General features: G+C 36.2%; 1 protein-coding gene across 1 annotated transcript; it reads left to right on the top strand.

Moving 5' to 3' along the window:
• The first annotated feature begins 10,908 nt into the window (after positions 1-10,908).
• On the top strand, positions 10,909-14,408 carry LOC110367082. Its single transcript, XM_021311614.2, has 5 exons — positions 10,909-11,116; positions 12,582-13,196; positions 13,305-13,352; positions 13,436-13,514; positions 13,606-14,408. The coding sequence occupies exons 1-5, from the start codon at positions 11,044-11,046 to the stop codon at positions 13,775-13,777; spliced, it is 987 nt and encodes a 328-aa protein (XP_021167289.2). The 5' UTR covers positions 10,909-11,043; the 3' UTR covers positions 13,778-14,408.
• Positions 14,409-14,435: the final 27 nt, after the last annotated feature.

Genomic DNA, 14,435 nt, shown 5'->3' with positions numbered 1-14,435 from the left:
TTAAACAAAACGGTGTCAAGAGGCACTAAAGAATTTTACACAACTGTTGTATTGTTATGCCATTAATCAGGTGACAGTGATAAACAACAAAAAGCCAGTGGAGTTACTCTTGTCATATAATAACCTAATGGTCTAATGAGGCACTCGACTATTTTTTTTCTCCGTTTTCGACAGAACTTCAGTTTATCACTTAGGAGAAAGTGCTTTTTTTCAAGCAACTTTCTTGACACATGAGTTGTAGATAAAATTACCTGTGCCTCTTAAGAGTTTTATTGGCACTGCAAAGAAAGCTATCAAGGCACATTTGAGGTGTAAGTAGCTTAAGCACAGCATGTAACTGGAGTTCATAAGACAACAAACATCAAAGAGCACGCTAAACTATGAAACACATAAATTATAAAGACCAAGACAGATATGTACGTGCAAGTCAGAGCCTCAGAACAGACACGCTTGTGTCCGTTTCACAAATGTACTAAATGCACATAATGCATATGATAGAAATCCTATTTAACATTTCATTGCAGCAGCTATAAGTCAGCTCTTTAACTTTATTGTGACTTAGACATAACTCATATCATTGAGTGTGTGTATACTCACCTATTCATACACAAAATATGTGGTTGCCACTTTAATTTGAGATTTGGTAAATCATGTTATGTACACATATGATTTAGTTTTTTTTTTTTTTTTTTTTTTTTTTACCTTTTATACATGATGCATTTCCTTGTCAATATCACTGATGTCACTCATTTCATCATCCCCAGATGAATATGTTAATTATATATTACACACAATTATATATTACAATAGTATATATCTTTTTTTAATGAATAATACAATTGTACTTAATACTTTTATTAAGGTATCGGTGCTGATGGTAATCATAATAAGTGAGTTGTGTATATTGGTGCATTGAAAGGGCAAGGTGTTATGTGAACCTCCTGGAGGGAGGGAAAAAACCCTAATAACAGCTCAATTAGAATGAAATATGTAAAATTGCGTTGCTTTTTAAAAAATAAACTTAACCTGGATGTTTCTAGTAAAATATTCCTGCAATATACACAGCAGCTCCTGCGAAGAAAGAAAACAAATAAGTTCCCCTCAAAGAGGTGGTGTTTTCACATCTAAATGTTTCAGTTCAGACTGCTAGATGTAAAAAAGCTGAAAATACTTTACCAGTCTTTCCTTTTATCCAAATTACTGGGCTGAATAAAGTGTTTGCTTCTAATGGAAGCTAAGGAATATATTTAGGGAGTATTCAAATGACTTGTAATTTACTTCTGATGACAAAAGTAGACACCACAAGTGAACTGAACAAGCGCTAAAGGGTGGATTAGGAGGGCTAAGAGAAGGCTCTAATGTACACAGTGTAATCCATTAGTTTCAACAACAGTCTATCATTGGCTATACTGCTTATTTAGGTTTTTCTGAACGTTTTTTTTTAAAAAAAATACTGTATCATAAAATACACGTCTACTTGTTATTTTCGGAAATCAATGTTGAAATTGTGTAGACCTTTTTAATAATTATAATCATGTTTTGTCACAACCAAATGCAAGCCACCATTTGTATTAGACGTTTAGGGGAGGTTTGTTTCATGCAAACCTGTCTGGGCATGCTAACTGTTGAACTTCTTTCATGAATGGCCAGTGTTTGCTCTCTTCCGGCACTCCTCTTACAGTTTACTTTGTTTCCTGATGGCAAGACTCCAGCTGGTATTGCTTGTGGAATAATAAAAGAAGACAACAAAAAAAAAACTTTGTGATTAGTGAGATTCCATGTAAGCCAAAACTTAGTCTGACAGAAGTCAGTTAGGGTCAGACTGTTGGGAAATTAAGGTCAAGGTCTTACCAAGTTCTCAAGTTGCATCAACATAAAGAGTTTTTGACTTTTTGTGTGTCTTTTGGTCTTATATAATTGTTATGGCCTATAGATTTCACACAGTACACAAAGATGTTTCTATTCAATTGAATTCAATTTTATTTATATAGCGCCAATTCATGAAACATGTCATCTTAAATCACTTTCCAAAGTCAAATTCAATCAGATTATACAGACTGGGTCAGATTATACAGATTGGTCAAAACATTTCCTATATGTTGTGTAGATCATAAAGTTATTAATCCCTATCTGGACCAAAGAGAAAAATCTAAATCAATAACACTTTGAGATTTCCGTAAATGTAAAGTGCATTTATAAATAAAATTATTATTGGTAATATTAATAAATTAATGACAGATAAATACTTAGCTTCCACTAAAGACAAAGTAGTGAATGACAAAACACATAGATCAGTAGAAAAACAGGATGGAGGATGTATCTTATGGTATGTGTCACTGGGACATACAGCCAAAGGTTACAAAACATAGGAAAGACATTTCAAACTTAACCAGGAACAAGGACAAAGATATTCTTTTAAGTCTTTGAATTTTCCACCTACACTGGACAGGCTTTCCGTGGTGGAAAAAGTGACTCTTGGGAAATCATGTAAAACAAGTCCTGTGGATAATCTATGCACCTGAAAGGCACGAGGAAGAGATTCCAAAAAATACACAAAATGGGCAACCTGTCTGTAAAGTTTCATGAGACTAAAGAGCTTGCCAATAATCACAATGTTCCATCCATCCATCCATTTTCTAACACGTTTATCCCCTGTGGGGTCGCAAGGGGTGCTGGTGCTTATCTCCAGCTGTCAATGGGCGAGAGGCGGGGTACACCCAGGGACAGGTCACCAGTCTATCGCAAGGTAATCGCAACGTTGTAGGATAAAATAATTTCAATCGATGGATATTTAGGACTTTTTTTGAAACCATTAAATCAAGGAAACAATTGATTGACTCAGATCTTAAAATATAAATTTGATTCTAGAAAACATATGAAACATGTTGCAAAAATATTTTATAAATTTGTGTTCCATTAAAGAAAATATCATAAAATGAGAAATATAGTCTTGATACCCATGTGTGAGAGCTTGTGTGTCACTTTCCTTAAAAATCTATGCAGCCAGTCCACATATAATACCTGAGGATTTGTGGTGGAGCGGTACCAACTTAAAAGACCTTTGATCATTTTTGGGGGGGTTAAGTTGTTTTAAGTTGTTACATCAGCTAGTCTTACAGGAACAGCGAGAGAGACAACTTACTCTTTTCAACAACTTTTTTTTTACACTATCAGTGCACCTTCATCTTTGAGTTTTCACAGATAAACCTTCTCTAATAGAGCTGCCATTCCATCTACAGAGCAACGTGTGCAAGCTACTTTTTGCAGGCATAACACATGGTTAGAAAAATGAAACTGTCTGCGGTGCGTTTGTCTGATTTAAAACTGGCTATGTTCAAGCCAGGAGTTGCATCATTCTTGCTCTCATTCAGCTCTGTTGAATTAAACAAAGTTTCATGCTTAATCAACTTCACCTTTCTTTCCCTAACAAGCTGTACTTTTACACAGGTCTACAAACTGCTTTAAAATGATCTTGCATGTTCCTCTGATGTGCCATTCTTGATTTTCTTGAGACTAATTAACGGCAAAAGCATGACTTAGCTGGGGAGCACAAGTTGACACTTCCTGCAGACAAACACAGAGGTTTCACCAGAATGAATCAAGCACTATTCTCAGGAGAAGTCTTATCAGTTATTATTTATTATCTTATTTTTTTCAAATTCATCTTACCACTGATTTTCAGTTTTGTTCCATAACATTTCTGAATAATTTTACGCATCCATCCATTATCATAGAGTTTGAGGTAGTTAATTACTGCCGTAAAAAATCCATTAATAAACATTGTTATGCACAGGTTTTGCAGTGATCTTTTATGTCGAGGAAGTGCCGTGCAAAAGTATTTGCCCTCTGTGGCAGCGTGTGGTGGAGCCGATGCCCCATATAACGAGGCTATAAGTGCTTGACCCAGCCATCTGGGATTCAATTCCTGACCACAGGACCTTCTGTCTGCCCATTTGCTATCTGATTCCTGTCGGTAAGAATCTTAAAAAAAGAATATATGCTGTCATCCAGATTTATTCCATTTTTGTTCTTTGTCACACACGTCTCAGATCAACAAACTAATTTTAATTTCAGGCAACGAACAACTGTGTGAATAAAAAAAAACGAAAAAAGCTAACCGAACCAACCTAGCCCTATCTTAAAAATTAACTCAATGAGTGGTTTTGTCACCCAAGATGGCAATAAGTGCGATCTGTACTAGTGAACACTATTAACAGGTCTTTTACACTGCAATTACATAATTTTTTGTTGTAGAATTGCTTTAATTTAGCCACACTGGAATTTATCAAGCATCAACAACATGCTATTATATTGTTGGAATCTCCCAAGAGCCCATACCTAGTGTAGAGGCCTTCATTAAAAGTCATCCCCCCCAAAACATGGTTCTGTTAATAACCGGTCTAGTGTTGTTGTCCCAGGGAATATCACAACCAAAAATTAAAAAAGTTTTGGTTTTTTACCATAATAAATATTTCCCCTTTTTTTAACTTATCTGTTAACTTCAATATGTAATTTTGAATTATTCTCTGAAATATTTATTTTGTAAATTATATAATTAAACCATAGTTCTCTCAAGGGGTCAATTCAATCCTTCGTTAATTTGTACCCCTATGTTGGACTTGTGTATTGCAATGTTATCCCTTCCTGCTTACTCCTGTAATTAAACCATCTCATGTCCATGTACTTAACCATTTCTCTTTATAGTTAAGCATTCTCGGGAATTATAAGGATAAGCAATTGCTATAAAGCTTAAACCATAAATCTATTCAGAATCAGAATGAGCTTATTAGGAGACAAACACACAGTCGATACATACATATAAGTACATATAAAATATATAGTATAGAATAAACAAAACAAATTCAAGTTGCATAAGAATAATACAAAAATAATACAACTATTTGTAGAGGAACAACAACAGACATTTACAATTATTGATCAAATGATCTATAATCAATCTATTGATCAATCAATTGATCAATAGATTGTCACGATTGTGGTTAAAGGAGGACCCAAGCACAGAGTGTGGTGGTGGCAAAAAGTTTAATGAGTAAAAGAAAACTTAAAATATACAAGGAGATAAGGCAAGGAGCTCAATATTGGGGACATGCTACTCTGACAACAGAATAAACCAGCAATGAGAACAGAAGAAACCAGCAGTGAGAAATGACAACTAGGTAGTTTATATACAAGGTAAGAAGTGAAGAAAAACACAACAACACAGGTGGGTGTAACCAAATGAGAAATGAGAAACATCTAAGCTCAATGAAGGCAGAGAGCAGAGGTAAACACTGGGAAGAAAAACACAAATAGAATAAAATATACAAAGAAAGAAGTAAGTACCTTATCCATAAATGTATTAACTAAAATAACAGCAACTAGATAATTTTAACAGTAATAAAAAACTGAAACCCAGAACACTGGTACTTATGGAAAATAAGCATAAGCGAAGAAGGAAAGCACAATCTAGGGAATTTAAAGGTAGAGTTGGCAACTTTTCCAGATGCTTTATGAATAACTGCACATGTGCACGACCGTCTTACCTGGTTTTCTGCTCCTCAGTGGGATCACATGAAGAAAATCTCCCAAATCCACTCTGGTCTTATTGCTTTCTACTGAGGCCTTCCTCTTCTTCACATAAACTACACGGTTTACTTGTGGCTCTCAGCAATGTTCAAAGTATGTGTTGGGAGGAGCGGAGCTACGATGAATGGCTAACACGGAAGCTAACCGCTAAGCTAAAAGGTACATACACACTGGAAATGTGCATGCATAGCCAGCCATCAGAAACTAACGATGAACGAGTACACACACTGGCGTTATACGAGCATGTCAGAATGGTTGGCATGTGGGAGAACCAATAGATAAGGTGATACCACCGGAGACCAAAACTTAAAGGCCTGCAGCTCCCACATAGATTGAAACCAAATTTGTTTTCGAAATAGGATTACCAACTAAAGCTTTAACAGCAGAGTCAAAATCAGAATCCAAACACCCAGAGATAATGCCATAGATAAACTATTTGACTAAAGACGCTAGCCGATGACAACTGGCTTTTCCCAACCTCAGCGAATCAAGAAGATTTTGAACATAGTTAAACACACTTTGTTACCAACATAAATCATTAAACGTAAGTAAACTTAATGTATGAAGCACGTTTAAAGGATAAAAACCACAAAGTGCTTCACAATAAAGACAATCATAAAACAACACAAAATAAAAATACAAAAAAGATAAAACAAAATGCAGTCATGACATAAAACTAGTTAAAAACCATTTAAAAGCCAATCGGAAAAACAGTTCTCAACTGCTTCTGAAAAGAATGAGGAAGGAAAAAAAAAAGAAGAATGAAGCGTGTAAAGACAGTCAATGCAGGCCACGCATTCCACAGTCTGGGGGACACAGCTCTAAAGGACTGATTCCCTCCGGTCCTGAAATCAATTTGTACCATTAACAGCCTTTGGCTGGAACATCTCAAACTACGAGAAGGGGGATACGGATATAAAAGGTTGGAAATATAAGACGTACGTTTCTAAAATTAACTTTAAAATGTACAAGTATCCAGTGTAAAGATATTACAACTTGTGTAATCTTTTTCTAAAACATATAAAAAAACATAAAAAGACACTGGTCAAGACAACATGAAATAAAAGCATGAATAATCATCTCTAGTTCAGCTTTTGACACCAAAGTTCAAAGCTAAAAAATATTTCTTAGCTGAAAGAAGCAGTTTTTGATTAATCCGCAAGAATGGCACCCTAGTTACCTGGCAGAATCAAAAATCAAAAAGGATGCCAAGGTTTCTGAGGCTTGGTTTGACAGAGGAGGCCAATACACCCAGGAACTGCTTGATTTTTAGTGTTACGGACTTATCTGAGTTTACCTGCAAGTAGTTGTCACAGAGCTACATCAGCTACTGATGTATATTTTCAAAGAAATTAAAATATACACCAAGGGACTGCCTGATTAACCGCCCAAGGGGACAAATATACAAAAGAAAGAGAAATGGTCCCAAGACAGCCCTGTGGTACCCCACATAGCAGGTTCTTTGAGTCTGACATGAATTGGTTTGCAAGAAACCTGAAAGATCTTCCAGAGAGAAAGGATTTAAACCACTCTAGAGCCTTGCCTGATAGACCGACTACATTGTGAAGCCTATTAATCAAAATACTGTGATTGACAGTATCAAAGATGGATGTAAGGTCGAGGACAGCCATTAATGTGAATGCTCCAAAGTCAGCAGACATCAAAATGTCACAAGAAACTTTAAGGAAGGCAGTTTCTGTGAAATGGAGCTTATGAAATCCAGACTGGAAATTGTCAAAGAGATCATGAGTAATCTTTGTCATTTGCCTCCCATGTAAACAGCTTTCATTCTGCTTGCTGGCGGGCTGTGCTGGATGATCTGGCATGTTAAAATCACATCCAGCGACTGTCACAACTGAGTTAACTGGAGGGACGTGGATCTAATAAAGTGTTATATTCTATTTTGTGGTCTCTGTTTGCACTCGTTCTCTTTCCTCCCACTCTCCTGTTGCCACACTGCTAATGGATTAAACTTTCTGAAAGAACAGAGGTGAAACATTCAAGTATTTTTCTATAACCTTTATGTAAAACAGTCATTACAAGCTTATATTTTTTTTCTGAAATCTTTACAGTGACCCAGTATTTGCCTGCTGCCTCTGATTTTTAATGCAGGTCATTTACACAACGGACCCCTAATGTTTCCCTGCGTTTTCTCAGTGGTAACAAATGTGAGTGTTGCTGTTCACAGGTCACTGGGCTTAGTTGCCTCGGGATTTTGGACATTGGAACAATGTTAGCTTCTATGAAACATGAGATAACGTGCAGCAGTGGACAAGGGAGGTTGGCTGCTAATTGGCCTGGAAAGGCCACTGGACATGCCCTTGAAGGGTTCCTGCAAGTGTTTATCCATTCATACAATTCATTTTACAAGAACAGGAAAAGGGTGTTTTTGTCTAATCTTCTATATTCGGTCTGAAAGTTTAAGATAACAGCTAGAGAAATTCACACGAGGAAAACAAGTATACTATGCTAGAAATTAAACCCTTTAAAATAAGATGTTTGGCCAAATGTGCTTGTGGACAGACATTGCTTTAGATAAACTGGGTTTTTGCTTTCCAACGCTTAAATGTAATACATTTTTAATAAAAACCCTTATAACACCACAGGCTAAGTTTTTGCTTCTTTATATCCAGGCCTGCTTTTGAAAACCGAAAAAAAAAAAAAAAAAGAAATGTTCAAGCAAAATCCAATATTGCTTCAAGTCCAAACATCTAAAGTCTGTAGAAAAAGGATTGTGCCATTACCATTTCACCCAAATCTCAGATGAACCTTTGAAGTTTGGGTTTTATAGTTGCATCTCAAAAACATCTTGCGTCTGATGTTTAAATTCTTACTATTCTGACATTTTCAACACACTGTTTGTATAAATAAGGCAGCAAAGGAAATAAAATGCTCGATTTGTATCATTTACAGATTTTTGTTTTTGTTTTTTGTCATTAAAGAACACAAAATGCCATTTACAAACAATAATTTTACTTATTAATGGTGGAAAAAGTGTCCAAATCAACTGGAGCCAATGTGAAAAATAATTACTGTCTAAACCTATCAACTGCTTGTCCCACCATTGGCAGCAGTAACTGACAATCAGGCAGTGCCTGGGTGGGTATTTTTGTCTATGCCTCTTTGCAGAATTGTTTTAATTTAATTAGAGCAGAGTCTTTTTAACCAAAAATTGACTGTTTAAGGTCTCAGCATTTCAGTTTTCAGTTGTCATTTTAGTTGTCAGATTTAGGTCCATACTTTAATCAGACACTCCAAACTCTTATTTTTTTCCCACCTTTCAAAGGTGAACTTGTTTATGTGATTTCATAAAGTCCATATTTTGTGTTTTTTGTGTTAGTTTATAGATTTTTCTTCTATAAGTGAAAATACTTTTGGGCAAAAGTGAGAAAGTTTTGTGTTGCTTTTTGGAGCTCGGTCTCTTTCTTGGTCTCTTTCATCAACACTGACCTTAACTGAGTCAAACAAGGCCTGCAGTGCTTTGGACATTGTTCTGAGTTCTTTTATGAGCTGTTGTGTTAGTTTTGCTCTTGAAATCATTTTGGTAGGCTGGTCACCCTGCACAGGTTTATTTTTTTTTTCATCTTCTGTGATGTCATTTGAAAAAATGTCTTCTATTACACACTGACTAGACAACCATAAAGAGAGCCTGACTGGGAAACACAGCAGTGTCTAGCCACAGAAAACTTACCATTACACCATGTAAAAGCGAGTATTGTGCTTGAACCTAGTCATTATGTTGTGCATCATAGCTAATGCGCTGTAAAATTCCATTCTTTCCGGTGGCAGAAAGCAGAGCCTGTGCTGGGTGTGGAATACAAGCTTGGACAAGCTCTCACCCACACATGCTGAGTAATTCATGACGCATGTTGTAACTTCATGTATGTGCCAGATAACCTGCAGCTACAGCTCTTCGGTGATGCTTCAGTTTTGTGAAGTGCAAGCTTTTCACAACAGCCATTATGTAGTGTACAGTACACACAACCTGCAGGGAGACGATACGGGGCTAAGTTTGTGGCAAAACTTTCCAGTTAAGTATAAAATCACTGCTTTAAGCATCTGAAGCAAAGCACCGAAAAGTGGGGATTTAAGTTCCTGTTTCTTCTGGGACATGGGAAGAAAAGAAGATGGAATGATAAGAAAATGTGATGAGAAGGGACATGTTGTTTGATGTGTCGCCAAAACTGAATATAATTTATGACGTGCTGAAAACCTGAACAGGTTCCAGTAGATTTTCCAGTCATCAAGTTAGAGTTTACTCTTTTGTTAAAGCAGTTTCACACAGTTTCAAGTGTTGTTTCGGTGTGTTTTCAATACGCTAATTCAAATGCAGCATGAAAAGGAATACTTACCGATCCATCACTCACCAGGTCACTAAATATGCAAATGTTTTTGTTTTATTATGTCAACCCTAACGTGCAGCTGGTAACAACGTGGGAAACGTGTATTATGTTTTAGCGTTAACAGCTTTGATTGTCAGATTAAAGTCTTGTTTCGCAAAATTACGTAAGAGGCTTTTTCCTGTTACATAAGAGAGAAAGTTTGGAAGAAGAAAAAAACCTTGTTCACCAAGGCTGATTTGAGGCAAAAGAGTGAACAGACAGAAACTTACAAAAATACCTTCTTGGTTGTGTTGTGTGACAATCTCTCCTTATACATTTTAACTTATATGTATTTTTCAATTCCGATTTGTGATCGCCACAATGATTTTTGTATATGCTGTTCTGTTTCTGTTCCTTTTTGCCCTTTACGTGACTGTATTTACTTTTTATTAGAATTATTTGTTTTTGTGATGCTTTTAGGGTATTGTGTCAGGAAACAGAAAACGCTCTGGGTCTAAAACAGAAGTGCATTATATCAATTATTATTATTATTATTATTAGTAGTAGTAGTAGTAGTAGTAGTAGTAGTAGTAGTAGTAGTAGTAGAAGTACTATCTATGGCTCTTTTCAAATTGGAACAAATAAAACCAATATCCATTCAAAACCTGTGGTATAATTGATAAGACATGTATTTCTTTCTTTTTTACAACATCTTTAGGATAAAAAAGAGGAAAATTATTGTTTTGGCATTAACAAAGCATGTTTTTCAAAGTCATTTTTTATGTAATATGAACGGATGACAAAGCCTTGTGGCATCTTTGTGGTATATATTATTTAACATTATATAACCAAAAGGAAACTGCCAAGGGAATGGAATTTTCTTTCATGTCCATTTTGTCATGCTTTGCCTGAGGAGGAAGGAAAAGGGCGTGAGAAAATGAGTGGAGGAGGGGCTTTCATGAGCAGGTGTGTCCGCCTTCCTGAGTGTTTGTGTATTACCAGCTATTATCCTGAAGTGACTCGTGCTACGTATAAAAGGCAGAGACATGATTTGCCTGCTTCACATTCACACTTCACTGTCTCACAGAGTTTTGGCTTGCTGATAGTTCCCTTGGCTCTGGGCATCACTGCTATTATGAAGATGAGGATTCTTCTGCCAGGGGTTTTTCTTGGACTTCTTGCTGTGATCCACTCTTCACCTATTGACTGTAAGAGATTGTTTTATCTTCATTAAACTAATTCTATGTTGTTGAAATCAATTGACGATAGAATTGTAATAACCAGAATCAAGATTCATGCGACAAAAATTAAGCTTTAAAGAAATCATCATAACATTCTAAGCATCTTGTGTTAGGACAAATCAAACTTATTATTTTTATTATTATATTATTTAAACTTTACACTTTGAATCAACACGTACCCAAAGCTCTCTGTACATTTAAGGTCTAAAGCTCCTTCTGGACGAGTTGTGTTTCAAAGCTGCTACTCAAATGTCAATGCCGCCCCCAGAGAACACACTGAGGTCTTTGTAAAAAAAAAACTTTTGAGCTGCTCAAAAGGTGCATTTCTGTGTTGATCTTGATTACAGTGAAACCAAAGATCAGCAAATAGCCGTTACACCAGTTTGGGCAACGGGTAACCTCATAGGGGGAAAATACCTGATCTGAACATGACTAAAAAAAAAGGCAAGATGAAGATGTGCAATTAAATGTTAAAGCTCCTTACTTTCATTTGTGTTTTATGTAAATGACTGTGGTTTATTGTTTTAGTGATGAAGAAAGCCTTTTCTTACTTTTTCCATGACCAATATTTGTATTATTACCTAACATCTTAAATTATAAATACATTTTAATCTAAATTAAACAATATATTTGTTGATAATGGCTTATTGTCGTGTAAGAATACCCTTCTACCATTAGTTTTGGAAAAATGGAGCAACAATAAGAAAAACTAAATAAAAATTACCACGAGATAGAGCACAGTGAACAAGATTTTTTCCAAATAATCTCTGAAAAGTGTCAAAAGTAAAAAAAAATATCAAAGGCAAACTGAAATGTATATACAGCTTTGTAACTATAAAACGGAAATTTGGGCAAATGCAATGTAAAACTGTGATGAACTACAGATGTTGCTGTATAAAATTGGTATAAATGACAAATGTGAACTATAAACAATAAATCCTTCATGTGCAACAAAATCAATGATAATTTGCAAATAAATGCATTGATAATATACAGGAAATGTAAGGATTTACATTTGCATGGGTAAAACGGTAATCATTTGCATGCTTAATAGCTAGCTCACTCCATGATTTTGTCTTATTGATCCTCTTTCACAAGCTATTCTTTCCCAGTAAAAGGGAAGCAGTTTCATTAGTCATTGCTTTTATTATGTAGGTGTGTCAGCTTTTAAGGATGATGCCTTGTCAATTGGGTGATTTCTTTTGTTACACAAAGATTAGTCATACAGGTTAATTATTTGTGTTCTCACCACACCTTATCTCAAAGCAGAGTGCAAAACAAGCTAACACAAGAATTCTTAGTCAAGCAAGTGAGCTCTCATGGGTTCTGTTGTAATACCTAAAAGAGCTGAGTAACTTTGCTTTCCACTCATGTCAGGACCAGTTGGTAAATATATCAGTTTACCTATATATTTTTTTTCTCTTTCTTCTAGCTATGACCCAGGTCTCTCCCAAGCAAGAGGATGATGTTCTAGAAGAGGTCATGACAGATGGGTTCCTTGTTGACCATCCTTTTGGCACTTCGTTCACGACTGAGCCCCCCAAAAGAAACACAATGGCGCAGGCATCCCAGCAGCCGTCTTCTGAAGTCGAGGGCAGTGGTGTCTTCGAACATTCTGGGATTTCTGGGACCGAATCCCCTGAAATGTCCACAACGGTTCAGGCAGCGCTGCTGCCCTTCTCTAGTGAAGGCAGTGGTTTCTTAGTGACACCTACTTCACCAATAGGCAAAACGCCTGAAATGACAACTATCCCCACAACTCCGACCTTGGATGTCTCAGTTGAGGAAAGTGGTACCACAATCAACTGTGTTTCCTCCTTTAAAGACTTACGGGCTCCATCTCTACAAACAACCTCAGAGGACACACCAGAAGGTAGTGGTGACAGCTTAGTCTCCAGCACAACAACTCTGAGTGCTTCAACTACACTGCCCCCTACCATCTCAAATCAGCCTGAAGAACCAAGAATCATCCCAGACTCTGGGAACGTAAAAGGAGCCAGGATGTATATAAACCCGGCTGAGAGAACAAACAGTGCGCTTCCACATGGTAAATATCTTTTAACTAAATTAAGATTAAAGTTTAAAAAAATGTTTGACAGAACGTTCTTTTGGTATCCTAGAGTGTATCTAAATCTGGTTTGTTGTGTTTCTTTAGTATCAGAAGGACCAAACTCACAAATGCAGAATGGACACGTCACACCTGGTAAGTTTAAACATCATTTTTAACATAATTTATTTTTGGCTCAAGAAATGTAATTTAAATAACCCACTATCCCTTTTGTCCAGATTGGATCATTATCCTTGGATTTATTGTTGGTGTCGCAGCCCTCGTAGCACTTTGCGCTGCTATAGCTACCAGAGACAAGTAAGATCTAATAATTAGAATACAATTTACTATTTTTACCTGTACACTTTTTGCATACTGAACTGTTTGTTGACATTTTTCTAATGTGCAGATGGAATGCTCCCAAGGAGATGTCCGAGAACAAAACGAATGTCTCGAACCAGAAGAGGGAGCAGGAGATGCAGACTTTCCTGCACAAAGAAGAGCCCAAACAGAATGGAAAGGAAGCCGAGTACACAGTTATTCCCCTGAACGACCTTCCTGATTGTTATTCATCAGACTGAGGTTGAGAGTCTGACCATCTGGAGCAAATCACAAGACTGTTTTTTTTTTCTTTTTAATAACATGACGTTTTTTAAAGGAACAAAACTGGACTGTTCAGCAGAATTATTTCTGTGGAATTTCGCACTTCTGGACTTGTTCTGACAGAAGTGTCTTCTTTTTTTTTTGAATGATGCCTTTCCTAAAGCTTCATGGGACTTGAAATGTAAAAAAGGCTGATATATTTATTGCCATATTCAACTTTTTTTTTATTACATAGACAACTATTCAGGTATGGTGCACAGATGCCTTTTATTTCATTTCATTTCAACAAGAAAGGTTTTTGACAAAGTGTATTGTTTCCTTTTTTATTGTAATTGTCTCACTTTTTTACGTGTATTTGTTTTAATGTTATTTCAATATCTTTGTAGTAATCTTATTGAAGAATGTATTGTGAGTTTTAACTTATATGAAGCTGCTCTGCTGCTTTCCTATTTCCATTATGCAGCCTGGGAACACTGAGCAGCACCCAGCCTGCTAACTCCACTGCTCTTCTTTTCTCCCACACATCACTTCAAAGGTTGTGAAACGCACTTGCCGAATATTCATTGCGTCCCACGTCAAGCAGGAAATAAACAGCAACTCATCAGTAAATATTTATTTGTGTTTTTATTTAATATT

This window comes from Fundulus heteroclitus, chromosome 4 (genome assembly GCF_011125445.2).
Source record: "Fundulus heteroclitus isolate FHET01 chromosome 4, MU-UCD_Fhet_4.1, whole genome shotgun sequence".
Taxonomy (NCBI): domain Eukaryota; kingdom Metazoa; phylum Chordata; class Actinopteri; order Cyprinodontiformes; family Fundulidae; genus Fundulus; species Fundulus heteroclitus.
Note: the sequence above shows the minus strand (reverse complement) of the source record. Positions and strands in the feature narration are given on the sequence as shown.

Coding starts and splice junctions, on each gene's coding strand:
- LOC110367082 (XM_021311614.2), top strand. CDS start 11,044: ATGAAGATGAGGATTCTTCTGCCAGGGGTTTTTCTTGGACTTCTTGCT. Junction 11,117..12,581: donor CCACTCTTCACCTATTGACT/GTAAGAGATTGT, acceptor TCTTTCTTCTAG/CTATGACCCAGGTCTCTCCC. Junction 13,197..13,304: donor AAACAGTGCGCTTCCACATG/GTAAATATCTTT, acceptor GTGTTTCTTTAG/TATCAGAAGGACCAAACTCA.